Here is a 27,035-nt window from a genome sequence, read left to right on the forward strand (position 1 = left end):
TCGTTGCCTATATGTCTAGCTCTAAACATCCATCTCGAATGCGGGTGCAGCGCCCTCTCCACGTCGTGTTCTCCGAGGACAATGGCGCTCGCCAGAGAGTGTCTGAGATCGCGTGCTGACCTGCCGTTGGCCCACATCCACCCGTTTCCTCGCGCACCTGCTCTTTTCAAAAGAAGGGACGTCTACATATGCGGTCTTTCTCGTCGAATAAATCATGTACCGGCTCACAATAAACCTCGCTGGATATTCAGAACCGTAAGCGTGTCAGTTTGCACGAGCAAAGCGCACTTCTGAAATCGCCCCCTGCGTAGCCTTGTAAGCTCTACAAATCAATAAGCCCATTTGAGTGGTGCTACTCCCATAGCTGGGAACAGACAATTGAACATCTGCGTTTCTCCTCATTGCGATGTTCGGTGCGATGTTCTTCGTCCCGCGTTAACTCGACAGGTGTCTTGACCACTTTCAGAGAGAAATGTACTTGAACCATGCATGGCGTCATAGATCGCAGGATGGCAGAGGAAACCAGGATTTGCTACGATGTCGTAAATTGCGAGGCTACAGTGACTGACTGTAGGTGAGATGGGCAACCCCACGTGTCCATGCTGCTAGTGCCTTCCCCATATTTTCTCGTTTCATTCTTTATCCCCTTAATGTTTTCCCCCGGTGTATAGGGTGCTAAACTGGAATCTCATCCCGTTTACTTACCTATCTTTCTTTTATCTGTCTGTTTGACAACCGCTCGTACAGGCAGAAACTGTTGAAGCCAATGATGGCAATAAAAAGCACGAGAAGAGGAGAAGTGTTGCTTGCTGCAGGTGGAGACCTAACCTTGAAAATTCGGCCGGCTATTCCTCCGCCTGTGTGTAGCTTATGACCGGCGGTAAATAGGGTCTGAATCCCCGTTACATTACATCTAACAACAAAACGGCATCTGGTGACACGAGGGAATACAAATGGCGAGGATGGATTTGAACATGAGCGCGACAGGCTGCCCGTCATCCGTTCGGCGTCGGCCCACGCGGCTTGCCACTCAACATTCTAGCTCTGTATCAAAGAGACTTTTGGGGAAGCTGAAGCACACTTTTCCTAAATATCCAATCTCGTCGCCGGAAGAGCACGTGACTTCTTTTGGATGAATATTCCAGTGGGTGCGTGCCAGGCAGACGATGATTCGTGAGTGCGCGCTGGAAGCGCAGAAGAAGCTGCCTGCAAACCTGAGAGGCGACCTGCAGTTTCTGTACGCCTTGCATCTCAACGCAACTGCCCTGGAAATTGTGAGTTTAAAACTTGCCATCACGTGATGTACCATCAACGAGTACTTTCTTTCAAAATAAATGTCATTACGGCTTAAGAGGAAGATTTAGCTCAGAAGCGCCTATCTAAAAGTAGAGAAATCGTTTTCCTCGGGAACCGCGGTACCGATTTTGATTAGCTTTGTTTCATTATAAAAAGAAAAGTTAAATTGTAGTAAGCGCGTTAATTTGAATATTCAATCTAAGGCTTAAGTATACTTGAAATAATATTAAAAGACAAATTTCTTTTAAAACAAAAAGGAAAGTTTGTAACTCTCTAACGGAGCAGTAAACCAAGGTATCAAATTATGTAAACTACTGCACTTATTAATAAATCTAGAGAGGGCGAAATCGATGTGATACGCACTGCTCTGAAGTATACCGCTAATTAGTGAAATAATATTTAAAAAATCCTCGTAACCATTGTAAAACTGTTAGCTGTTAGCTGTTAATTCGTATATTGCATATGTAAGCTTGAGATGCTCTAATGGATGTAGCTTACACAACTGCGATACTTCGTGCTTCTTCATGCTTAAATACTTTGATACTCCTTGCGGTACTGCAACCATCGTGCTCCTTTACTTTTTTTCTTTTTGAACCTTATTCATTTCTGCAATCTTTGTGAAAAATGTGAGGTTCTAAATCCAAACTCTGCTTACAAGAGTTGCTAAAACTTTGCTGTTTCTCTCAAATGCAATAAAATTTGTTCAACTCGGCACAGTATTGTACAGCGGGTTCGGCATTTTTACGTTCTACTAGTAGATTAACAGGCAAATTGGATTTGTACGCTCGCGAAAGCTTCCTTCTAAAACCAAACAATGCTGATGTAATTTTCTCAATTAGAAAAAGAGTATATACGTTCTCCTGATAGTTACAGCGGCGCTTTACTCACACACCTTTTCCGAGTCCGTACTTTTCCTACAGCCTATGTGATACAAAGTTCCTGGCACATGTGCCTGTTTTTGTTGTTGTCATCGTTTAAGGGGTTTTCCTCTTGTTCTGTTTATTTCTTGCAATTTCTCTTTTTTTTCTTTGTATATTGAGCGACACGCCCTTCCTTTATCTCCGCTGATTAATTCTTGTCTCTACTGCACGGGACCAATTTGAGATTCCAGCATAATTGAGGTAAACCAGACATTATCGTCCTTCATGATCTTTAAAGGTAAAGCAAAAAAGAATTGCTGCACTAAGTCCCATGAAGCACAAGTATATAGGAAAATATTGGTAAAAATTTTAAATGGTCTGGCTCTTTCCTGAGCTTCCTAATCTGATGCTTAAGGGATCAAATGTTTGCATCGGTCGGAATGCCGCAGTCACAAACAGACCACGTGATACCTTCTAGAAAAAAAATACGCTTAATGCGACACATGTTGTCACACGCTCCGAAACCGCTACAGTCAATCATTCGAAACGCATTACCGTCTGATGAACTGTAACAGAATATTGTTCGTTAAACGACATTCACGGTAAGGACTGACACGTTTCCTGCTTGCTCTTTTTCAGTACCTCTCTTGTGCGGAACGCGAAGAAGACACTATAGTGGATGGGGTGAGTGATTTCGTTACCGGGTATGAGCGTGGCTAATTGCCGCAAATAACCGTGATTTAAAAAAAAACTGTTGTGATGAGACAAGAAACTGCACCGCGAACCTGACCACTGCTGCGCCTTACATGGTTAATAATGGTCAGTGCCGATGGGCAAGAAGCGCCAAGGAATGCATATGCTTCCGCGAGCTCTGAGGAGTTCACTGTAATAAACAAGAGTGTGCCTCCTTTTGTGAAGACACTCTCTCGTGAAAATTCGTACGACTTGTCAATGGTGGGACACCGTTTCGTAAGTTCGCACGATCCTATAGCAGTTCTAGGGCATAAAATACACCGAACTAAACTATCCCGGCCGTCTGCTCCACTTTAGCACATGCTGTGGTAGCTTAGTGGACAAGGCGTTGTGCTGCAGAGCTCGCGAGGTTCTGGGTTCGATGCCAGCCGCGGTGGCCGCATTTAATTGGGGACGAAACGCAAAAAAAAGAAAGCAACACTCGTGTACTTGCATTTAGGTGCACGTTAACGAAGCGCGGGTGGTCCAAATTATTACGGACTCCTACGCTACTGCTTCTCTCATAATCATGCCATGGTTTATGCACATAAAACACAAGAATTGAATCGAATTGCTCTGATGTAGGTTGTGAAAGTGGTCGTGAGAGCAAACATATCCAGAAAAGTAACAGAATTTTGGAAATTGCCTTGTCCACGTTGCAATTTGCCACTTTGTTCAGAAGTATACGTAAATGTCTCACGAAACCTAACATTGAAATGTGCGCTGTTAGGGGATCTGGTACGTGTTCGAAATAAACAAGCGAGCACCACATTAGCAAGGAGGAGGAAGGAAGGACACAAGATAGGTGCACACTTGTTGTTTAGAAGTTTTACGAGACGTCTAGGGGATGTCTGTAAGTGACCTACTCAGAAAATGGCTCCTGCCTTGAACGAAGTTTTCATTGTGTGCAGGCGAGAGGGCAGCGTCAGAGGAAAAGTGCCATTTCTGCAATAAGAGTAGCAAATGAATGGGCTAGTAGGGAATACATTTGGATGTAGGGGAGCGCTATAATGTGGTGCGGAAATATAGAGAAGTAGACAGGAAAGACGCTCACACTCAACTGAGGTTTACTGAAAATAATTTTACTTCGATCATTAATACGCAGGCACTGACACTGGGAAATAAAATGGCATTGAAAGTAAACAAAGGGGTAAAAAAAAGTAGTAACGCGAATACAAAGACATTACCGCAGAAACGCCCTAGTGGGTCTTATCAGATAATGCTTAAGCATTATTTCCACTCACGCAACGTACGATTGATCGCATGGACGAGTAAAGCAACCACGGCGTCTCCCGGAATGACGCAATGTGCTGCTAGTATTGCAGCAAACCATTGCAATTACCCAGATTGTGAGCCTAAGTAGTCGGAACTCATCTTATCGAGAGAAAATAATGTAATCGTGAGTAATCTGAAGTACGGTTAAGCAAATGTATTATGAATAATTTTTATTACCCTTATTAATATTGATTGAGCTTAAGTTAGCTAATCATAATTAATACCGTTTTAATTACTAATAAATAATCCACATTAGTCTTAATGGGTTGAATGGGAACTTACCGAAATTTGACTTAATCCTAAGTACTCTTAATCATTCTTGATTTGGTGTGCATAATGCTGTCTTAATTAGGTTTAATAAATTAATTGCTTATTGGGGCATTTGTAGTGGCCTGCTTTATTTCTGCACCGAATTTGTGGTATAGCCGACTCTATAGCATACTTGTACTAACAACTGAAGTGACCTGCTTTCTTTTTGCACGGACTGTATGGTATGGCTGACTGTATAGTGTACTGGTGTGAATTATAGTGGCCTACTTTATTCTATACTAACTGTATAATATATTTATTGTTGAGGCACTTATAGTAATCAGCTTCCTGCACCGACTGTATGGTATAGACGACTGGATGGTATACTTGTCGTGGCAACTGCAGTGGCCTGCTTTCTTTCTGCACCCACTGCATGGTATAGTTGTGGCGGCAACTGTAGTGGTCTGCCTTATTTCTGGGTGATATAGTTACTTGTTGTGGCAAGTGTAAAATCTTTTTTCTATTTGCGCTTACTGTTGTGGCAACTGTAGGTGTTCTACACGCTTTCCTAAATAAAACCGAATGAAATATTTCATGCTGCTTACATGGGCATCGATTTATTGCGGAAACATGGCAGCGATACTTGTTGCGCCGACTTTAGTGGCCTACTTTCTTTCTGTGCCAACTGCAGCTGTAGGTGTTCTATAGTCATAATCATACATCTCAGTAGTAATACGTGGTGATAGGTCATTGTAATATACAGAGTATACCATGTAACCTGAGGCAAGAATTTAAAAATGATTTGTGCGTCGGAAGCGAATTGAACCGAACGCATAATATGTGCACTGGCCTATAGTAACTCAGGAATTTTTTTGTTTTCCACATGACTCACTCATTAAGATTAATCATCCAACATTTTAATTATTGGCTGAGGACCACAAGTAGGATACGCATATTTGCAGAGCACCTTCAGAAACCACCGATCGAGTTGTTTCCTGTATAGGATACGTCTCACGTAGCCTTTTTTTCCGGTTTGCAAAGAAAGCCCGCAAAATATGAAGAAAGCCACGTGACAGAGCGCTTGCGCAGTGTTATCGTGCTGTTCTCAAGCGCGCATTCGGTGAACATGGCCGGCTTCGTTGTGTCTGGCGACGGAGAAGCAGCAGGACGGTCTGCATCTCCTCGGCAGCCATCGACCAGCAGCATGAATTTGCGCCGTCGTCCGAAGGGAACCGCCGATCCAGCTGTCTACAACTATCGTGACGCCCTGCCTGTATGACGACGCGATTTTTCCAGCATTCGAGGTCGTGGGCCACGGATAATTCTAGGCTATACGCTTATAGTAGGGTGCTAAATCGGGCTGTATGTTTGTTTTGCTTGGTGGCCAAAAGCGCAACATGTAACGTTGCACATTACGCAATGTCGAGTAGATGGCCGTTAGGTTCTTTAGTTCACGCGTTGAGACCGTACCTTCATCTAAGCTTTCGAGTACGAGGACACATGCCGGGGGCTCACCTTCACCTCCGTCGCCGGAGACCTGCTGTGGTAGTCTGGTGAAAGCATATGAGTTTAGCAGTTGTTTCCCAGCAACACGCTGAAGCTTGTATTTGTAGCATCTGAATTACAGTGCCCAGCGCTGAATTCGCGCAGCTGCCATGATCGGTGTCTGCCAGTCAGGTTTCAGCAGGCGCACGAGTGGTTGACGATCCGTGAACAACGTAAATTCACGACCTAGCATATAGTCCCGGAATTTTGTAACACCGAAAATCAGTGCCAATGTTTCACGATTTAACTGGGAGTAGTTCCGCTCTTCTTGGGTCGGTATCCTTGAGCGAAGACCAATAGGTCTATGCACAGAGGTCAGCACTCATGACCAGAACTGCAGAACGTCGCGCTGTGGACTGCATGAGCGCCATCTGCAGTTTGAAATAAGCCAAATCTGAGCATGCGCGGCGCCAATGATGCGCCGACATTGCATTTTTTTATCCTTGTTTATCGCTGGGGCTTCGCGGAAGGCGTGCGGATTACACACAACACAAACTCTGACGCGACGCGTGGCACGATGCCCACTACGTGGAAATTTACACTCACGAAATAATAAAAAATACCCGACACAAATGAAAAGTACACGCTGCAATAAACGCTGCAAACACTACCCCCAGAAAACATGAAAAAATGAACACGCGATGAATAATTAAATGAAAGCTGAAACGCGATTCAAAAAGAGCCCGGCCGAAAGTTCTGAGAGCAGGTTGGATCACGAGGCTTATCTATGGCCTGCTCGCGGAGATCCCGATCTGGAGAAACGTCGGGCTGCTGGTACCTCGCTTCCACAGATCTAGATGGACTTGTACTGTCTGCCGATCTACCGGTGATGGCTTCAGCCTGGGGGTATCAGCCTCTCGGTGCAGACCATGCCGTTCCATCTTCCAAGCCACTCTGCCCGCTCGCCGAGAATACCTCGTCCCTCGTCACGCTTTGGCGACCCTCATGACCAACCGGTCCGTCGTGTACAGCAACAATGAGAGCCTTGCACCCTATCGCTGTGTAAGCGGTGATGCGCCTGTGGAGGTAATGGCGGCCATGTCGAGATGGACGCGGGCACGCACTTTGTGACAATAAGACTTCTACGGTACTGCTTTCGTTCTAAAGCTCGTAACGCGAATGACGTGCGGAGGCCAACACCATCTAGCGGTGTGGCAGGAAACCAAGCTTTGCGTCACTGGATCGAACGTTCCTCTTTCATTAGTGGAAGCGCCCGCGGCATGCCGAATTCTATTATTGCTATGACACCAGCTCTTCTAAGTGCGCAGCTGTCGGAATTCAATATTTGAGTGCAGCTCGACGGCTCGAATCCGCCTTCATTCAATATTCTAACAGCGCAAAACTGTGACGCAATCATTTTCTACGCTTAACGAAATTATGATTCTTGACAAGGTCTCGTTGGGAAACTCGATAAAAGGATAATAAGAAAAATAGGGGAAAAGAAAAGTAAATATGAAAGCCATCTGTCCGCACGAGCACAGTGAAGACGCCTAACAGCGACTACAGGTATTCATGCGGTCCCGATGCTTTCAAAGAAATGCAGCAGCACTTTTAAGGTAGCTTGTGCTCAATTGATCTGGGATCCAGGGTTCAAGCATTCAGCTTTCCGTAAAGGGACGGTTGTCAAGCTTATCCTTCGTGGTATAGAGGGTTGTTCCTTGTGCAATGAAACTACATCTAATGAGAAGTGGTACAATTGTCTCTTTGCACCCACGAACACCACATTCGGCACTGCTCGCTATTTCGATAAGCAAGGAGTAGGAATTCGTGAATAGCTAGCTGAAGTCATAGGAAACAAACGATAGTAACGCCAGGCCATGGAAAGCTGGATGGATGGCGAAGCTTTAGGTTGAGATTGAAGGAACGAAGGAACATACTTGTAAGGTCCTGCGAATTACAATGGGCCACGAAGTCCAAGAGCGAGGATCTTTCCCGCTGCGCTACATTCGTCCTTAACCACGGTACAGCAAATCAGCCGAAACTGACTTGGGCTTGACATGTCGCGATATTGAAGAAGTCGGCAAGATTATTCGAGCTTTCGTGTAACTATGTTGACGCAGCTTATATAGGCGCTTCGAACCACCAGCTACAGCGACAGTAACATGCCTGTTCTCTCGCACCGCGCAGCCCACGGGTGCCGGCGGTGCCGTGGACGTGTACTGCACCACCAACGGCAAGGCTCCTCGCAAGTGCCCCCAGTGTGCCTCCGAGGAGTACACCACCGTAGACGCAGCCAAGGTGGAGGCGATGGTAGGGGGCGTGCACGGCATGAGTGCTGCCAACGTCATTATGTATTCAGATTTGTTCCTGCAAAACAGAAAATTGGACGAAATCCGGAAGCATATACGGTTTTATATTCATAGGGAGGGGGCCTTTCTGGTGTTAAGTATAAACTTAGGTTGCAATTAGGTAGTTTTAAGCACTTTTCGCCTTCATTTTCACTCGTTGGTTGTGCTTTGTGCGAGTAAATACCACTCTGCAAGCGTAAATGCCTTGTATCGACACATTAATTCATATTAACCGCATTGGTGGTATAATTCAAATGATTCGAACTGCTTTCGGAAATTAACATTTCGAGCGGATTTGTATTAATATTGCGCAAAATCTGAATGCAAGTTGATCAGCGCAAGAAACATCGCCATGAAAATAATATCAACAAGCGTGTTTGGCAATACGAAGTGACATATATATATATATATATATATATATATATATATATATATATATATATATATATATATATATATATATATATATATATATATATATATAGCTTGCATTGACGAAAGTCTAGCTTCAGAAGTCAGCATAGCAGCGCTTACTGTTTATGCAGGACACGTGCGTTGTCATAGCTGCGCCCTTCATTTTGATACAGGTATGTTGCGGTGGATGAGACGATTTGTGCGGCGCGGTTCAAATGGCGCTTGCACTCCCGATCGCCGATTTCATGGCGCCATTTTCCCGTATTACTATTCTTTTCAAAGCGATCGTGTCTTGTTTCGGCATCACGACTATAATTGTTGCTTCCCCCAAGAACTAGTGCGGCTTATATCTCACGTCGAACAATAAATAGAATAGTAGTGGTCGAACGCGGAACGCCGTTGAAGCAATCGTTTCCACAAAGGGATCTTCGACTTTACGAACACAAATTCTCCTTTTCGAATTGCTGGCTCCGGCGACATTCCTTGTTCCACCACTGCTAATCACATCAAGCGTCCATCTTCCAGTCAACTCGTCCTCTCGTTTGGATGTCTCCTAATCAAGTATTTTTTTTAAATATGACTCACGCACCTGTTCTTTATTTTGATGAAATGATTGGAAGTATAGTCTAGGGCTAGCTCTTAGTTCCTTTGTATAATACTAGAAAAAAAATTCTGCTTTGTAGTTGCAGAAAAATAATTCTCCCCACAGCATGTTAATCACGCACCTATGCATCCTTCGTTCTTCACTGACGCATCTACTTAAAAAGAAAATAAAAACGTAAACTATTCAACCAAGGTACTCCCACCTTGTTGACTAATTCTGTTTCGGTTTAAAATTGAGAAACACCGCTGCTCTCCAAAGTTTCACAAACACGCAAACCCATTTTTTATCCATTCATCCTTTATTTTATTTTATGTTTTGCAGCCTTGGCATTTCTCGCATGCTCAAGCAATTGCAGGTACGCGCTGCAATTGTGCGTGCGCGCGCGCGCGTTTGTGCGTGTGCGCGTGCGTGCGTGCGTGCGTGTGTGTGGGGGGGGTGCGTGCGTGTGTGTGTGTGTGCGTGCGTGCGTGCGCACGCGTGTGTGTGTGTGTGTGCGTGCGTGTGTGTGTGTGTGTGTGTGTGTGTGTGTGTGTGTGTGTGTGTCCCGAGGTACACCGAACAATGTTTTCAGGGACCATCTTTTAGCGGCTAACGCTACGCTAGTAAGTGCAGTTGATCGCCATGCCGTGATCTTGTTCTGCTGGATCCCACCGTCTTACCGGCTTCTCTGCCGACTTGAATGTTACATAGATAGGGAACAAATGAAGTCTTAACATTGCGGTTTAAACCGCATTCCAAGTGCCGTAATGACAAGTTCCTGTCACAATTATCCTAATATTTTATTTTTCAGGTGGATGCCTGTTACAGCAAGAAAGAAGCTGCACACCCGGTAACTGAGCTTGTTTGTGGATATCTGTGAATAAGACGAATTCCCATGGCCTTCTTCTTTATATGCAGATCTCCTCTTTAATTGAAGGAAAAAGAAAAATGAAGAGGTTTCATTACTACCTGTGGCCAGACAAAACGCGCGGTGCCTTGTAAGAAAGCCAGAAATAGCTGGAACGTGCTCACTCAGATCGCTGGAACGGACTACCACCAATGTGTTGTGTACCTAGCCTTCCACTGACATTGCAAAGCAAGTGCACCTAGCAACGTTTACACGAGAGTAGAAAGCAAATTCACCTTCTTCTAGTTGATCTTGTAATGGTGTTCTGTACTGTGTTGCGTGGCATTTATTTTTCCGTGCTATGTAGACTTTATGTTACATGCTATTTCTGCGGTATAAAGTTTGTAAACAGGGATAAGATGCCTCAGAAAGGCTGGCCAACGTTTCGATAGGAGGACCTATCTTCGTCAAAGGCGGCCTCGTCATCCTCGGCGTGTTAGTTTTAAAGGGTTAGTGCAGTGACGTCACGTGCGGGTGTTGTCGCTGGCGGCTGGTTTTAAAGAGAGAGATTACCAGAGGAAACAAGCGCTGTCGTCCGACGTCTGTGAGCTTCATTCCCAAGACGAGGGGACAAGAGCGTGAGAGTGGGCACGCGGGGAGAAAAGAAAAGAAATAGAAGGAGAAAAAAAAGGGGAAAAAGGGGTGTGGGGGAAGCCAGGGCGGCACCAAGACAGTCAAAAAAGGGGGGGAGCGTCAAAGAAAAAGAAAGAGAAAAATGAAATTTTTAAGAAATACGGGGGCTTGGGAGCGTGTTGGGGATGCGAAAGGTTAGGAGGTATTCAGGGGGAGTCGTTGGCGGCATGTTATTGAGGCATTAGAAAGGCTGGTCAAGCGGTCAGTGCGCGAGTAACACAAGACAAAAAAAGGCAAAAACAGACACACACGCACACACAAAAAAAACCATGAGCTGAAAGTGACTTGAGTAGCATAGCAGCAGTACGTCGACTAATTCTGAAATAGTTAAGATGGCGACGAGGAGTCTGCGGTGCAACGTGTGGGGTGACTGAAAGGCAGCGGCATGGTCTTTCAAGGGGCACTGCCCCAGTCACTCATCGTAGGTGTCGTTACGGCGGCATCCAGAAATGGCGATACTCTGGGTTGAGGCGCCGAAAAAGGCATATTGACTTCGGAATGTGTTGATGAGGGGGTTTTAAAAAATAGCTTTGAAAAAAAAGGGGGGGGGAGGGAGAGGGGAAGGGGGGACCAAAACCGGAATAACAAACAGAAGGGTGACGCGCGCAGAAGCGGGCGGGAGCAAGTGTACATGGAAGAAGGGGTCGTACAGTTGGTATAGCCGTAAAAACCTGAAAGAGCACATTAAATTCAGTAGTAGGCCGGAAAAAATTTTTTAGAAATGGAACAGTAGGTGAGGTTAAGAATTACAATTAGCTGGTGGCCTAATGTGCTTTGTGTCTTGGTTGATGATATGAGAGTTTCAGATTTAAGTTACCGCTTTTAAAGATTCTAAGTTGCCGCGTGCCAAATTAATTCCTGTCGGGTGTAGGCAGTTAAACTTGTGTATGAGGTATGATTCCATATACTTCCTTTCGCGAGGGGAACGGAAATTTGTTTGTAGTATATAGAGCCTTGCTTTGTCAAACATATGTCCATGTTCATTAAAGTGGCTGGCTACTGCTTTGGGTAAATTGTGTTTTGTGTCCGCGCGGTGACCATTGAGTCTTGTATTAATTTGTTGTCCAGTCTCACCTATGTATTGTTTGCTACAAGCGGCGCATTCTAGACAGTAGATTACGTTGCTTGATGTGCAGGTGAAAGCCGAAGTTACCTTGTGTGTGTAATTCTACGCTGTACTTTTTACTGTAGTAGTAGATTGAATGTGTTTGCATGTAGAGCACCTGGGGCGGCCACAAGGATTGGTTCCCAACTTCCTCTTTTTCTGTAGTTTGGCGTGCACAAGAACATCTTTAAAATTAGTGTTGCGTCTGTAAGCTACTCTGGGAGGGTCGGGAAAAATCTTTATAAGTTTCTGGTTGCTGGTGAGAATTGGGTAGTATTTACTTAGGATGTTATTCACGTTTGGGAGTGCGTTTGAGAATTTAGTAGTAAGAAGAGGCGTTGTTGTTCTTGTGATCCTCGGGCGGGGCTTGAGGACCTCGGCTCGATCAAGTTTGGTTGCAGCGATGTAGGCTATTTGAAGGTCACTGTTTGGGTGGTTCCTGTTTGATAGCGTTTCTTTAAGGTGATCGAGTCTATCTATGTAGTCTTGGTTTTCAACGCAAATGCGACGTAGTCGTGTGGCTTGGCCTTTAAAGATGCGTTGTTTGCAATGTCTGGGATGGTGGCTGGTATATTCTAGGTACTGTTGTTTGTCGAAAGGTTTCCTATACAGCGTTGCCTTTAGCTCACCATTGTCAATGTGTATTGTTGTGTCCAGAAAGTTTATGCGCTCAGTTGAGGATTCTGATGTGAATTTTATTGTTGGGTGAACAGAATTTAGAAAGGCTACTTATTTATCTAGACTGTCTTGACCATGTCCCCAGATTATGAGTATGTCGTCTATGTATCGTAGGTATGTGTGGGGCTTGGTAGTGCAGCGCGACAGGAAATCTGTTTCTAGCAGCCCCATAAATATGTTCGCGTAGGTTGGTGCAAAAGGCGTACCCATGCTTGTACCATGTATCTGTAGGTAGTAACTCTCTTCAAATTCGAAGTTCTGCCTCATTTTGGTCCTCAGTCTGCAGTATTCTTTAAGTAAAATAAATACACCGAACACAACTTTCATTCGCAGTGCCAATTTTATTCACTAGGAATAAAATTGATAAAAGAAGCACGTTTAATTTTGTTTTTCAATAAAGGCCGTTAACCTGGTACTATCGGTAATCTTGATCTTATACAGGTAGTTGTACAGCGCCATCTAGGAAGTGTTCTATCACCGCTAGAATTTTTGGTATTCGTGTAATAGATTTGATAAACTGAAATACCGCGTCGTTATGAGGCCAGAAGGCGAGCGTCGCTACAATGCAGACACTCTCCTCTTCTTCTTTGACAAAGCCTCGACCAATGTCCGCAAACGACATTCCTTTCCTGAGTTTCTCTTCTTGACATGCATGACGACAGCCCTACGGTTATCACTGATAAATTTTTTCACGTGTTTCACATACTTGTAAGAACTGCATGTGCATATCCACAGTTGTTGACTTTCTGCACCCTAACGATGTATAAGCAACAATTGTGATTTACATGGCTTACTATTGTATAACACTTGTTTTCATGCTGCCAAATTTTGTGTAACCAGTTTGCTCGCTCTCCTTTACAATACGTTCAGCCTTTCTTAGACGCCCACACGTCATACTCCACCTCGGAGTATGTGAGGACCTTGATTAAAAAACAGTTACAAACATTTACAAACGCAACCCGCACAACGAGCTGTTTTTGCAGAGCATGTCGATTAAAACACGGCGGCTTCCATACAGCCAATGCTGTAGTGGCGCCACCTCGGGGCGTCTACAAAAGGAGCCTCAGCCGCGGCTCCTCCCTGAACACACCACGCCCTTCTAGTACGCTGTAGTAGTACGGCCGCTATTTTCCGCCATGTTGGCCCTCTGTCTTGCTATCGAGAGATCATGTGCTGTAATAGTTGCGCCGGGAATTCGAAGTTTCGCAGAAATACAATTTTGCGTTTTCAGCGAGATTACGAAACGTGACAGAGAATTACAGGCTTATTTCCGATCAAAACTTTTTTCTGGTCCTTGACAATTATATAGCCTTGTTAGCGCTGTGAAATGAAGTGATCGGTTGCTTCCGGAAGCCCGTCCAATGCCTCTGCAAATTTGCGACTGTGTGGTGGCGGTCCGAGATAGATGCCACCTCAGCTTGCCGACTGGTTGGAGGTGACATGAAAAGCTGTTTTGTAAACGTCTATTTGATGTTGTGTAACATTGCGCTGGGTTACCCAAGCAGAGATTCTCCGCCGTAATTTGTGATGCGACGAGCCACGCTGAATATGCTAATTAGCGGCCACATGCAGTGGCGGCCGATGGGTACGTGTTTCGCCGCATTTCCCCGTCGTTTGGGCCATGAAATTATTTTGTTCACAATGCGTGCTCATAGCATTTGCTTCACTCTTGGGTGGCACTAGCATTTCTATTTTGGGCCAATATTTTATTTTTTATACAAGCATTTATTTGAAATAATATTTGTTGAACGTCACAAACAAACACGAAAACATCTGACTCGATGACCGCGGAAACTCGCTGTCAAAACGCCGACGCGAGGAAACGTGGCAGCAGCAATGAGTGAAGTGAGATTCGTGCTTTGTACCATCATCATCAGCCGCAGGACGAAGCGCTCTCCTTGCGATCTCCAATTACCCCTCTCCTGCACCAACTGATTCCAACTTGCACTTCAACACAAAGTGAGCGCTGACAACACAGCATGCACAAAGCGCCGCCCACGCGCCTAGAGACGGCCGCAACGCAGATCCCTCTCAAGATACGGCCGGGCGACCGCGCGCAGCCGCCACATGCGCAGTTGCAGCCGGAGTAGAACGCCGCCCCCTTTTCTCCCGTCCCCGCGGCGCCTCGTAAGGTTGGGTGCCTCGCACGCGACTGAAGACGGCGCGCTTCCTCCTCACTGTCCTCTCTTTCGCGCGGGCGAAATTTAGCCGCGGTCATCGGCTCCCCTCGCACGCCTTCACTCGCACATGCAGCGTGGAGCGCGCGGCGGCGGTGTTATCACCGTTGCACTTTAAACGGAGCGTCACGGCGACGGCGACGGCTGTAATGAGCTTGGAGTGTCCATATAATTGCTATTGCAATAAAATGTATGTAAGGCGGTTCCTTGAAGTTTGCTCACACCATCCTCACCCGGTGCGAGTAAGCCGCAAAGTGAACGAGATGGCAGCGCCGGCACTTGCGTCGTGCAGGCAGCTACCTCTGACGCCCGCAACGCTATCGGTGATATTCGACCATTCCTCAGCTATTCGAGTCGGCTGTGTCTCTTGCGTTTCACAAGATAAGGATAACGTGGCCTGGAACGGGTGCTCATCACCGCTGGTTGGTTGCGTATGCTGCCTCAAGGTAGAAAACAAGCGCGTTGACGATATTATACGCTGACTCAATCCGTTTCTCGGAGACACGCATTCTAGCTAACGAAGTAGCCGACGGAAGTGAGAGACGTTTCTGATGGAACAATCGTACGCTTTCAGTTATCTGCTATACTTATACGGAGGAGGAAAGCTGTTTTTCTTCATCAAGAACGTTACGTTCATTGCCGCCATTTCCCTTTCACAAGCGAAATGTTGCATTTCAGTCACGTTACGAAAATAAATCGGGGCCATCAGCCCAATTTTGTGGGCGTCGCGCCTATGTCACGCCTCGACGAAAGTGGCGAAATGTCCAGAGCCTCGTTTCATACCATAGCTGGCGGTCCGCGTCACGTTTATGTCATGAGCCCTGCCTCCATTTTAACCTTGAAATGCTTTTTTTTCGGCGACCTTCAACTCACCTTTAGCCAAAAGCCAGAGCCGTTATTCGGGTTGCGAGAACAAAACGAGAACAAGTTGCGAGAACAAAACGAGATCCTCCGGGCAACCAGTCAAAACTTTTAAAAAATGCAATGTTCAATATGTCACTCAAGCTGTAACTTCTAGTACACTTAAATTTTATTTGTCTTTTCCAATATTTGTCCACTTCATCATAATTTTTTGGAGCTGATACAGGGTTGCCTTTTGAACACAAGCGGTCCGTGAGTTCCACGGCGCGGGTTTCGCGTCGCCTCGAGAGATGGTGCCACGCTGCATGGCACCTCCGTCAGTCGATTTTCCGTTTCTGGCTGGGCAGTGTGCTCTGTCTCCCTGGCGTCTTTCGCTCCTTGTCGTGCCGCCTTGAGCCGGTTTTCTTCTTCTAGCAGGGCAGCGTCCATATGGGCCAGTGCACAGTATGACATGTCGCGGTGTGGTGCGGTGGGGGTGCCGTTGCAAATATGCACTACACCCATTTTAGGATTCCGGCTAGTGTCTCCAACTAATATGTTTTCACGGTTGCTGTTTCATGCTTACATTTACTCTCTATTACGGAATAGCCAGCAAATTTTTTCCTTCTTCTCTTTCTATTTTGCTTCGCGACGCACTTGCAGTGGTGGCGTTGTGAGTTCTAGAGGAGGGCGGGTATTATTCTGTAAGTGTCCACCTAGAGGACAAGACCGTTTCGTCTGCTATTAAAGTTCGCGTCAGAAGGAGACGCGTCAGAAGGAGACAGTCGTCCCCAGCTAATCAGCACTTCAGCTGCAGACGAAATGAACATGTCCACTACGAGAACACTAGATAATACCGCACTCCCTACGGTATTGTATTATTCACGATAGTTAAATGCCATAATACATCACAGGTAGTGCCTCTGCCTTAGCGGTGTTTATTAGCGTGTCACGTTAATTTTCTGTCTGGAAGCGCAGCTCCGTCGATAGAAAGGGCGTACGTGCGCTTTTTTTTTTGCAATCACAGTTATTTTTGCGCTGTGCAGGTGTTTGACAGTTTGCCGACACGATTGCCGGCACGTGACCAATGTACCGCGCTTGTCAGTTTGCAATGCCCACACCTGCTGACGGCCCATTGAAAGAAAAAATAAACAATATGTTACATGCAAACTATGCCGTAAGCTGAAATAGACTGATCATTTATTCATTTCTTGCATCAGTCTAAACGGTTCCTACTCAAAGAATACGCCGACAGATTGCAAATAGCTTGTCTAGTAGTGAACAGAGTTAACCTCCGGATGCTATAGACGCTGACGGCAGGAGAGCTGTCAGCGAAAGGAAGGAGACCAAGCCATAGGAACCGGTGCCCGTATTCACAAAAAGGAACTTACGCTTGAATTCTTCGAAAGAGCCACCCAGCCAGTGGCCAAGAGCTCTTAGAAACGAAAAGATTCGAGCCAAAGTTACAACGATTTCTGATCGCAAGTGTTATTTAACATTGGCTGGCCGCCATCGCTTAGAATATGCTAAGCTTTAGGATAGACTAACACCTCCTCTTACTAACTGTTCTATCGCAAGAACCGTTTTCGGGAATACGGACCCTGCAACGAAAGCGAACAAAAGCGCTGCCAGGCGCTGGGGGTCAGTTGTTTAACGGCATGAGGCAGAATAATGCAGTTCAAAGTACTCACGTAACTGTGCTTTCGCGCGATTCAAATGCGCGATTGTGCCTGCGAAAATCGAAGGGTTTCTCTTTTCTCTTTCAGCAGTTGTCAGCGTACGACGACGAGGGATGATGGAAGCCGCGCAGATTTGGTGGAAGTGCTGCAACATTTTATGTTTAGAGCTTTCAGCTCAGTTTCCAGATTCCCTTGCTTTATGATGAATCTGCACGCAGTGGACTTACTATTGCGGTCGGGAGAAGCGCGGGTCTCAATTACTCTAATATATTTGTCGGTGTATTTTCTTTGAAGTATTGTTAATCCAAGTACAGTTGCGTGCACAATATTGTTGCAAATATATGGACCTAATTTCTACCGAGTTCAGAAGCCGTTCATCATGGTACACAAAGCGTCAGTCAGCCGTTTAGGAGGAGCGCAAATTGATGGCACCGCTAATCCTTATCAGTGCGAATGTTATTGTTCTTTCCTTTTTCTCATCTATTTATCCCTATTTCCCCTTCTCCAAGTGTAGGGTAGCAAACGGGGCACAGCCTTGGTTAAACTCCCTGCCTTTCTCTTTCGCCTCTCTCTCTCTCCCACTCTCTTGTTCTCTCTCTCACGCAAACTAACTTGCCCGTATATTTACTCCGTCATGCCGCCCGCCGGAATCAAATTAATGTTGAACACACGCTTTTTCGTATTTGCAGCTGTACAAGCAATACACTGCCTATTTGGGACAGGTGAAGGCCAAGAACATCGCCAAGGGAGTAAGATTTTCGATGCAATTTACTTTGGCATGAGTAATCCTGTGCAACTAGAGACCAGCGCATCATTGGCATGCCTATAGTGTACCGGTGACATGCATGTTGTACGAGAGTTCATGCTGCACAATGGGACACTAAGTAATGGGCAGTTTGGCTTTCACACATTTGGCATAAGACGTTAGGAATCGCATTTAGTGCAAATTAAATTTTGGAGCGGTCGGTAAAGGAATATTGCGTGACGAGTGCACCAGGCGTAAAGCGAATCTTTTGTCTAATTGAGAATATAATTTAGTTTAAATTCGCAGTTTGAACATCTTGTTAATGGTATCAGTATAGCTAGATACAACATTTATTTGATGAGAATGTCATCTGAAGGTAGAAGGGAACTCGGCTGTCATTTTAATTCGATGTTTCATAGGTTGAAGCTAAGTGAGAAGTTAACTCAATCAACGTTTTTGCAAATAACAAAAAATGTTACTCTTCACGTCATGGGTCGTTGAATATCTTTGTTATGCAGCTCAGCCTTTCTTGTAATTTTTAGTTTTACATTAGCTAAGATACTAGGTAGTACGTTATTTCTCTCCCTTCTTGCTGGCATGACCATTGTAATGGCAGCTCGATTCGCTAGGTTAAAGTTCCCTCGATGCGGGCTCTGGAGATAATACCAAATGGTCAATAAAAAAATATTTAGTGCTAATCTTTGTCACAGCGACGAAGTGTTGAGTTCACTTATTTGACCTTTTGTTAGCCATTTGCGACATCTCCTAGAACCAGGCGCAGTCGTTTGACGCTTAATTTGACGCTGTATTTCAGAAATGCCTGCAGGACGGGGGAGCAGCGGCGCAACCAGCGAGTCAGGGTGGCAAGAGGGGAGCGCCGGCTAAGGGCTGAACTGGTACTGGCTCGAGGAAATAAAAATGGATTTCAATATATACCACTGATTATTGAGTCTCTGCTTGTTATAATGAACCTCGTGAGGACAATGCAGCTCGGCCTGCACACATTCCACAGTACCTTTTGGCACACAAAACAGGTGCAACGAGCACCTCCTTTTGCACCGGCTCAATGCCGCAATCGCGGCGTTGAGGTACATACATGAAAGTTATTGTGGAATGGCCGCTGTGGTTTCATTACTTTATTCAGAGAAAGCCTTCCGCCGGTATGTCGAACAAAACTTTATGCAACACTAATTCAGATTCTGGCAGATTATCGGCGAAAATGAATCCAAACACATAACGTCATCACTGTAGCGCTTGGTAAATACGAGACAAAGCACGAAGACGTTCACTGTTTTAGCAGCTCCAATGAACGCGCACTTTCTCTACTGAAAACAAACTTCCGCCGTAAGTGAATAAATGAATTCATTGTTTGCGCCAACTGTCCCACTTTCTTGTCTATTTCATTTGGGTGTGTTCACTCGTGTGTCTTCCAATTAGGTGTAGATATATCTCGCTCCTCCCAAAAAATATTTACATAGCGTAAGGTACGTGTGTAGGAGAGGTAATATATAGCAGTCAAAAGCGTCTATGTTGGCCGTCAATCAATTTATAACTATAGGTTGTGCAATAACCGTTCACACTGTGCTGAGGTGATCGTGAAGGTTATAATGGACCACGGCGGGCAAACCTTTGACCCCTAAATCTAACAAGAAATGTGAAATTCACTTCTATTTTTATTCTTAATTGACTTTTGCGACTTACATGACTTCTGTTTTAGCACGACGAAGTGACACAAAGCGGATGAGGGTGATGATTGTAAACAGACCAATTTCGCACATACTTGGCTTTGAGAGGGCAATGTTTATTGGCTTCACCTGCGCCATAGTCCTTTGATTTAAGGTTGTCTATAATTTTTATAGTCGAAGAGCTGAGCAGCTGCAGAGGCGACACGCTCACCGTAAGTAAACACAGTGCAAGAAAGAAGTCGAGTTTCGTGCATTTATTGCTGAAATGGCAGTTTTTTTTTTATTCTTTCTGGCCGAGGCCATATGGATGCTATATGTAATGTCCAGTGAAGCAAGGACAAAAAAAATACGTGTGGTTTCAAAAGGCCGAAGAAAACCTGTTGAATGATATCAAGATGTTGAAGTGGATGAAAACACTAATAACAGTTACTTTGAAACGAAAGGCGTATTATGAGGCTGGGCGGCACGCAGCACTTTGTATAGCGTGCAAAGTAACCAGGCGGGCCAGCTTTTCTATGCTCTCCTCCCTTTGTGTAATAGGGGTACAAACATAAGATACTTGGAGTTATTCATAGCACTTGGCAGAAAACCATTTCCGCTTACAGCACGTGGTGACGCACGCTTCAACTCTGTGCTTGTCCAGATAGCTTACACAGGCACCGAGTTGAAGAGAAAGGTGAGACTCTCTTCAAAAGGTAAGAATGTATTTTAACCTGTTCGGCAACGAGACCATTGTTTGCAAGGCCATTGTTTGATCAAAGCGTAGGTCACAAGTTCGCTTGCATGACAGTTAACTTTCATGTTCTGCAACAAAGCACACATGGTATTAACTACACGTTTCAGAGAGCCTCATCTTTCTCTGCCGGCCAGAATGTCCAGCTGTGTACAAAGCTAACGGGGTTTCTTAACCCCCAACCTCTAAAGATGAACCAGTGCTCAGACGGCAGGCAGGTTAAGGTTCTTCGGTATGCGCACGTCACCGAAGTTCTCTTCGTAGGTGATGCAATAAACGGCGAACCAGTCGACATCGTTGAATGTCAAGCTCCCCGGAAGCGTCAGTGTCACGTCCTGGCCTGTGTAGCCCTTCTTTATCTTGGTTCTGCCCCGACGAAGAAAGACCAAAACACATAAATTAACGATGCCATGAAGATAATATTAACAGTACTCAATAATCAGCCTGTGGTGAGCACACACGCACGCGAACATATTTAGAGTGTACCGGACACGTTTACATGTCTCCATTGTAACAGCTTAACATCAGTACGAGGTCAATATAAGAGAACAGCTAATCGTGGATGACTCCCTTGGTTGCCTCTGTCTCAATAATACGTTGTTCTTTATGTAGTCACGTCACCGCAAAGTGGTGTTTGAAGATGAGTGCCGTTGAGCGAGTCGAGGTCTCTGCGCGTCAGAGTTTCGTTTGTGCGAACATGAGTACTCCAAGGCGGTGGTTCTCTGCCTTCATCTGTCTGACCAGTCGACTTTGCTTTTACTGCTTGTTCTAATAGGAAACATTAAACATAGTAGAACAGCCGAGTTACGCAATAGTGCAGCTTCAGAGCTGACGTCACGTTCTCGCATGCAATATTGAGCCCAGGGGAAGAAATAATTCATCTGAGCAACCAAAACTCCTGCCGGTAATCTTCTCGCCTTGTACGCCTCTCACCGAAGAACCCTCGATGAAACACAGATAAAATTTTGTCACCACAAAAATGTTTCCCGTTCCTCCAGCCAAATCGAAGTACTGAGTGCGCCATACTTTGTGACTACGCATAAACAAACTGTGAATCAGAAAAAAAGCAATGTGTGCTCTGGAGACCTGCTCTTTGAAATAAGTCTATAAAACCACTGACACGCTGCCACGCATACCTGGCTTCGCCAAATCTGATGCGCCCCTATAGCTAAACCTTCACATGCAGAAGGCATTATAATTCGGTCACAAAAAGAAATAGCCCCGATGGTTGCATAATGTTTCAAGCAGACTTGTAAAAGCAATTTTTTGCCTACATTTTAGCTCTCTTTAAAATTCTTGAAAACCATAGTTTCAGCTCCGGTTCTTAGCTCGTAGCTGCTACAGAGGCTGGTCGTTCATGTCCGAAATCTCTGCGTTGGTATAGCGCTTTCCTTGGCTCTCATAAAGCCATCTGGTGGATGAACTGCAAGTCTCGGAATAGCCCGTAAATGTGCCCTCGGCAAGGACTCGTGCCGCTTTCGGACGAACGACCGGCTTCGTACTTACCTTTCCAATTGCACTTTACTAAGAGTTCATCCACTAGAAGGTACAAGGTAGGTGAAGTTACGAAGACTCATCTGTGACAGACATCAAGGCTGGTGAGAGCATCCTCGTGAGAGTCCTGAGGTTCTTAAACCTTCCTCCATTCGGCACATCCTTAAAATTGATAAAAAAAGTAGGCTGCATCGCCGTCACCTAGAGTGCGGTTGTCCCTGTATTCTTCGGTGATCCTCGAATATTCGTGAGCTAACATTTCCAAGCGAGGTGCTCTCAATGTCTGCAGGCAGCCAGCACTGACATGGAGAAGTGTTTCTCGAGCAAGTTCTGACTCAAGTAGTTGCAGAGGTGTTTTACTGAACCGCAGTGACAGCTTCACCTAATAGCGATGCTATACGTTCTACTCAGTGGTTTAAAGAGAATACCGAAATACACGGAAAGAACTTGGAGTCGAATTGGATTTGTTCAGCTTTGGCGTACGCACTGATGCTGCCGTAATGCACAGTGCAAACCTGCGCCACTACCACGATTTGATTATAATGAATTGCTTCTCTTTATGTTTTATGCCTGCATCGTTACGGCTGCGTTAATACTTAACCGTTATACATAAACGTAATTTTAGTAGTAGGTATATGAGCTGGACACCATGCTATCCTTTATATTAGGGCTGCACAACATACGGACTGCGGGCAACATCGGGACCACGACCAGATTTTTAGCGGCCCGTGACCAAGCTCACATTTCTATGACGCATTGCTGCTGTAAAACCGCATGGAATATGATGCAGAAAGGCATTTTTTACAACAAATTGATATGAACCTTTGAAAGCGTCAATAGCATAAAAACATCTTCGGGAGCGTGGGCTCTTTTGATGGGAGCAGATAAGGTACAAGTGCGAAAACCTAACATATTGTTTGAGTTACATCACCAAAATTATTTGCGCAACGTTCATCATTGAATCAAACATGTGCTTTTCTGAGATGTCTTGAGTGAAAGATTGTAGGCGGTAGCGCTTCCCAACCGATGCTTTTGCTCTGTATGCTCTCCTTACTTTTCAGCTTTCAGAAATATTTGTGCACTCTGGGAGTAAACGTCAACCATGCTACTTGGATCTAGCAATATTGGCGCTTTTTCCTAGGCTGTGCACTTGACGAATACAAATAACATAACGCTCTTCAAGGGAATACTTTGAGGACCTCGTAGTAAAGTAAACAAAGCTTGGGGTACGGCTCTCTTGCATGATGCCACACCAACTATCACTATCAGTATTCGTTGCATGTACAGCCACTTCTCATACACTTTGACAGTGAAAGCTGTAACGCTTTCTGTTTTCTCATCCTTCAAGGATATAACGAGATTGCTATCTATATTCAATAATTTTTTATTAGTTAATAGTTTTCAGCTAAATGATAAACTTAGAGCAGAAAGCATGACACCAAATTTTTATAACATGTCGAGACTCTTTTGTCAGAATTCTAAGAGCGTTTCAAGTCATTCGAATATAATTAATTGCGAAACCACATGACTCGTAACTAACTCTCTCTCTGTCTGGGACACCAGAAGACTGTAAATTCAAGGTACAGCTAGAGCACATGAGATGCCGCGCTCGCCGTAGCTAAACGGCGTGCAGCCGGACCACACCCTGCGATTTTAAATGTTCCTTGAGAACAACTACGGAAACATATTTCACAATGCCGTAAAATTATCGTCTCTTTTCAGAAGCTTCTACGTTTGTGAGGAGACATTCATTTTGGTGACTGTTGATAGGAGTCGTTTTCAGTCTTCAATGACCGATGTGCCATAACAAATTGTGCTGAGAACAGCAACAAACACGATGACGACAAACCCGGGCTGCCTCTTCCCAAGCAAAACGCGCAACGATTGCTATTAAAGTGTCACCCATGTGGCTGCCAGATAAGTTGCTTCTGACCCTCGCTAAATTTGAGTTGCGCCTTAGAACGTACTGAATAAGCGATCGTGTGCGGACTTACTCTCCAGTTGGAGTGGGGATCTTGGTAGCGCCCTTGTGGGTCACCTTGGCTCCCTTGCCCACCAAGAAGTACACATCTGGAAAAGAGGGGATTTGTGATATGTTAAGCTCCAGTCACACGTTTAATAAAAAAGCAAGGGGGAAGCTGAGCATGTTTCGCATGTGATTATTCCAACTGTGTGCTGATGCGACAAAGATAGGCTAATACAGCTTTACTAAACGTTACCTTTGTCCTGCAGCGACCATCTGTCACTGTGATTTGTCTCCTGCTTCTGCGAAATTAAGTTACCTCACCTGGCCTCCACGTCGGTTTCATTGACCCCTGCTCTTTCTTGGGATTTGAAGTGACTGCCCGACAGGGTCGCCACTACTGCCACTCGGCCAACCTGCTTTGCTATGGAATGAAGCCAGTGTACACTCCGTTCTCAACCTGTCAAAACGTGTATTACTCGCCTCCGCAAAACCGAGCTCCCAACAGTCCTATCAACGGAGTGTGTGGCTCATATTCCCAAGAAACGTATAAATCAGAGAGTTATATTGTTTTAAATACATTTTATGTAAAATACAAGTTGCAGCGTGAGAACGTACGCCTTATTTGAACGCGTGGTCATCCCAAATACTAACGCGATGGGATAATTCTGAGCGCTCTTCAAGCACGTTTCTTTCAGCTAGAGACACGCATTCACAGCGTAACTTCTTTCTATACAGGGCGCCAAGCTTAAAATATGTGCTGTAATCTAAATCACGACAATGTGAAGAAAGCTTAAGGGCGCGAACGTTAAAAATCCGGTTATTCTTGGTCGATTCGTCAAAATTCAATGCTTAGAAAACAGAATGCCAGAGATAGAGTCCAAGGTGCAGCAAATGGACATCATGACGTCAACCCACGTACGTCCAGTTTACTTCACGGATGGCGCGTTGGTACCTACGCCGCCACCACTGCACATTCCCGGACCGATTAATAGAACCACCTCCCTCGAGACCCTAGTAGCAACGCCGGAAGGCGCTCTGTACAGCAAGGATGGCGCCACACACCCAATTTAGGATTTGGCAGTGGAACTGCAGGGGATTCCGCCATAAAAGATGCACCCTGCAGCAGTTTGTTCGCACTCACAAAGAAAAGCCACATGTTATATTATTGCAAGAAACGATGACTGATCAGGTTTCACTCCAGGGATACAAAGCTCTTACTCTCCGTGGGGATGGCAGAGGAATCTGCACATTAGTCAGCAACAAGTTCACTTTCGTCGCACACGATCTAGGGGTCCGGCCTAGCAAGACGGAGACCTCCCTAGTAGAAGTCATCCCAAGCCAATCCAATACCTCTAGCATTTTTATACTTAACGCATATAGCAGCCCGAGCGATCACAGACAACGTTTCAAAACCATCATCACTAGGGCAACGAAACTCGCCGGAAACTCTCCCCTGGTTGTGGCCGGCGATTTCAACGCCCCCTTTCACGCGTGGAACTACACGCACGACACGGTCAAGGGCAGAAGCCTGTGGCAGGAGGCGGGAGATGCGGGACTCTCTCTATTGACGGACCCAGCCTTTCCCACCAGACGGGGCACCTCCTCGACCAGGGACTCTGTCCCGGATCTCGCCTTTGTTAAAAACGCTGGACAGCCATGTGGTCGAATCTGCTCATAGACCTCGGTAGCGATCACTACATCACGGTCACCAGCTTACAAGTGGAGCAGAAAAGAAAGAAGGCGTTCTCGGTGCCTGACTGGGACAAATTCCGTGAGGTTCGCGAGGCCCATGCCGCCCGTGGAGAAAAGCCGGAGGGTCTCATCCATTGGTGCGCACTAATTCTGCAAGATGTCTGCTCCACCACGAAAACCATAGAGATGGATCTACAGACAGACAAAATGGATAGCAGGCTAGCACACCTTCTCGAGGCTAAGCAATCACTTCTCGAGAGGTGGAAAAGCCAACGCTTGAATCGCAAGCTCAGAAAAAAGATAGCCGAGATCAATAAGCAGATCGACGAGCACTGCCAAGCCCTGTCTAGGCAGCAATGGGACGAAATTTGCAATTCCATCGACGGGCAGATGCGCACGGGAGGGAAGTGGAATCTTCTCAAACACTTCCTCGACGACTCCGGCACCAAGTCAAACCAGAGAAGTGTCCTCGCTAAAGCGCTCCACGAAGCCAAGAAGTCGTCTTCGGAAAAGGACATGCTGGAAATGTTGGCTAAGAAGTACCTGCCGCTCAAAACTGTGGCCGATGAGGCGGCATACCCGGTATACAAAGGGAAGCCGAACTCCGCGCTGGACGAGCCTTTCAAAATCAGTGAAATCCGCCGCGCCCTACACGACCTCAATGGTAGGTCAGCACCCGGCCCGGATCACATTAACAACAAGGCTCTCAGAAACCTAGAGGACGCATCGATCGAGTTTTTTACAGATGAGATAAATCGGATTTGGGAGCAGGGAATTGTACCTGAAGAATGGAAGTTGGCGAAGGTCATACTAATCCCAAAGCCCTGTAAACCGCCGAGCCTGGACAACCTCCGCCCAATCTCACTGACGTCATGTGTAGGGAAGGTGGCCGAGCACGCCATTCATAACAGAATTGCCGAGTATATCGAGACCAACGACCTTTTCCCTCACAACATGATAGGTTTCAGGCCAGGCCTCTCCACTCAGGACGCCATGAAGCTTATCAAGATCGAAATCCTGGAACGCTGCACTCGGGACACGAGAGCCATCCTTGGTTTGGACCTGGAGAAGGCCTTTGATAACATCCGTCACGAGTTCGTCCTCGACGCCATCTCCAAGCTCGACCTGGGCTCGTCCTTCCATGCCTTCGTCAGGTCTTTCTTGAGCAAACGATGCGCCATCCTCAAGGCTGGAGATTTGGAATCGGAGACAATGGAGCTGAGTAGAAGAGGCACCCCCCAGGGATCAGTCATCTCACCACTCCTCTTCAACATCGCAATGGTTGACCTCTCAAGGTATCTAGGCAAGGTCCAGGGCATCGGTCACACGATCTACGCGGATGACATCACTGTCTGGTGCGCGGGTGGCAGTGACGGACAAGTCGAAGCCGCTCTCCAGGACGCTGTCGACACTACAGACCGCTTTTTAACCAACACGGGACTCCGGTGCTCCCCAAAGA

At 45.8% G+C, this 27,035-nt stretch overlaps 2 protein-coding genes across 2 annotated transcripts in view; one reads left to right on the forward strand and one right to left on the reverse strand.

The window, feature by feature from the left end:
- The window catches only part of LOC135910808 (uncharacterized), a 54,881-nt gene extending 35,091 nt beyond the window's left edge, over window positions 1–19,790 (forward strand). Inside the window, exons 9-14 of the mRNA XM_065442929.2 lie at window positions 1,146–1,274; window positions 2,796–2,840; window positions 8,085–8,207; window positions 10,054–10,092; window positions 17,951–18,010; window positions 18,821–19,790. Of these exons, the coding sequence (XP_065299001.1) occupies window positions 1,146–1,274; window positions 2,796–2,840; window positions 8,085–8,207; window positions 10,054–10,092; window positions 17,951–18,010; window positions 18,821–18,898 (474 nt within the window). The 3' untranslated portion in view covers window positions 18,899–19,790. The remainder of the gene's footprint in view (window positions 1–1,145; window positions 1,275–2,795; window positions 2,841–8,084; window positions 8,208–10,053; window positions 10,093–17,950; window positions 18,011–18,820) is intronic.
- A 140-nt stretch (window positions 19,791–19,930) lies between these two features.
- LOC135910809 (protein Skeletor, isoforms B/C-like) overlaps window positions 19,931–27,035 on the reverse strand; it is a 38,333-nt gene continuing 31,228 nt past the window's right edge. The window contains exons 5-6 of the mRNA XM_065442930.1: window positions 23,913–23,988; window positions 19,931–20,790 (exon numbers count right to left, since the gene is read on the reverse strand). Coding sequence (XP_065299002.1) covers window positions 20,628–20,790; window positions 23,913–23,988 — 239 coding nt within the window. The 3' untranslated portion in view covers window positions 19,931–20,627. The remainder of the gene's footprint in view (window positions 20,791–23,912; window positions 23,989–27,035) is intronic.

Source organism: Dermacentor albipictus, chromosome 5, assembly GCF_038994185.2.
Source record: "Dermacentor albipictus isolate Rhodes 1998 colony chromosome 5, USDA_Dalb.pri_finalv2, whole genome shotgun sequence".
NCBI classification, from domain to species: domain Eukaryota; kingdom Metazoa; phylum Arthropoda; class Arachnida; order Ixodida; family Ixodidae; genus Dermacentor; species Dermacentor albipictus.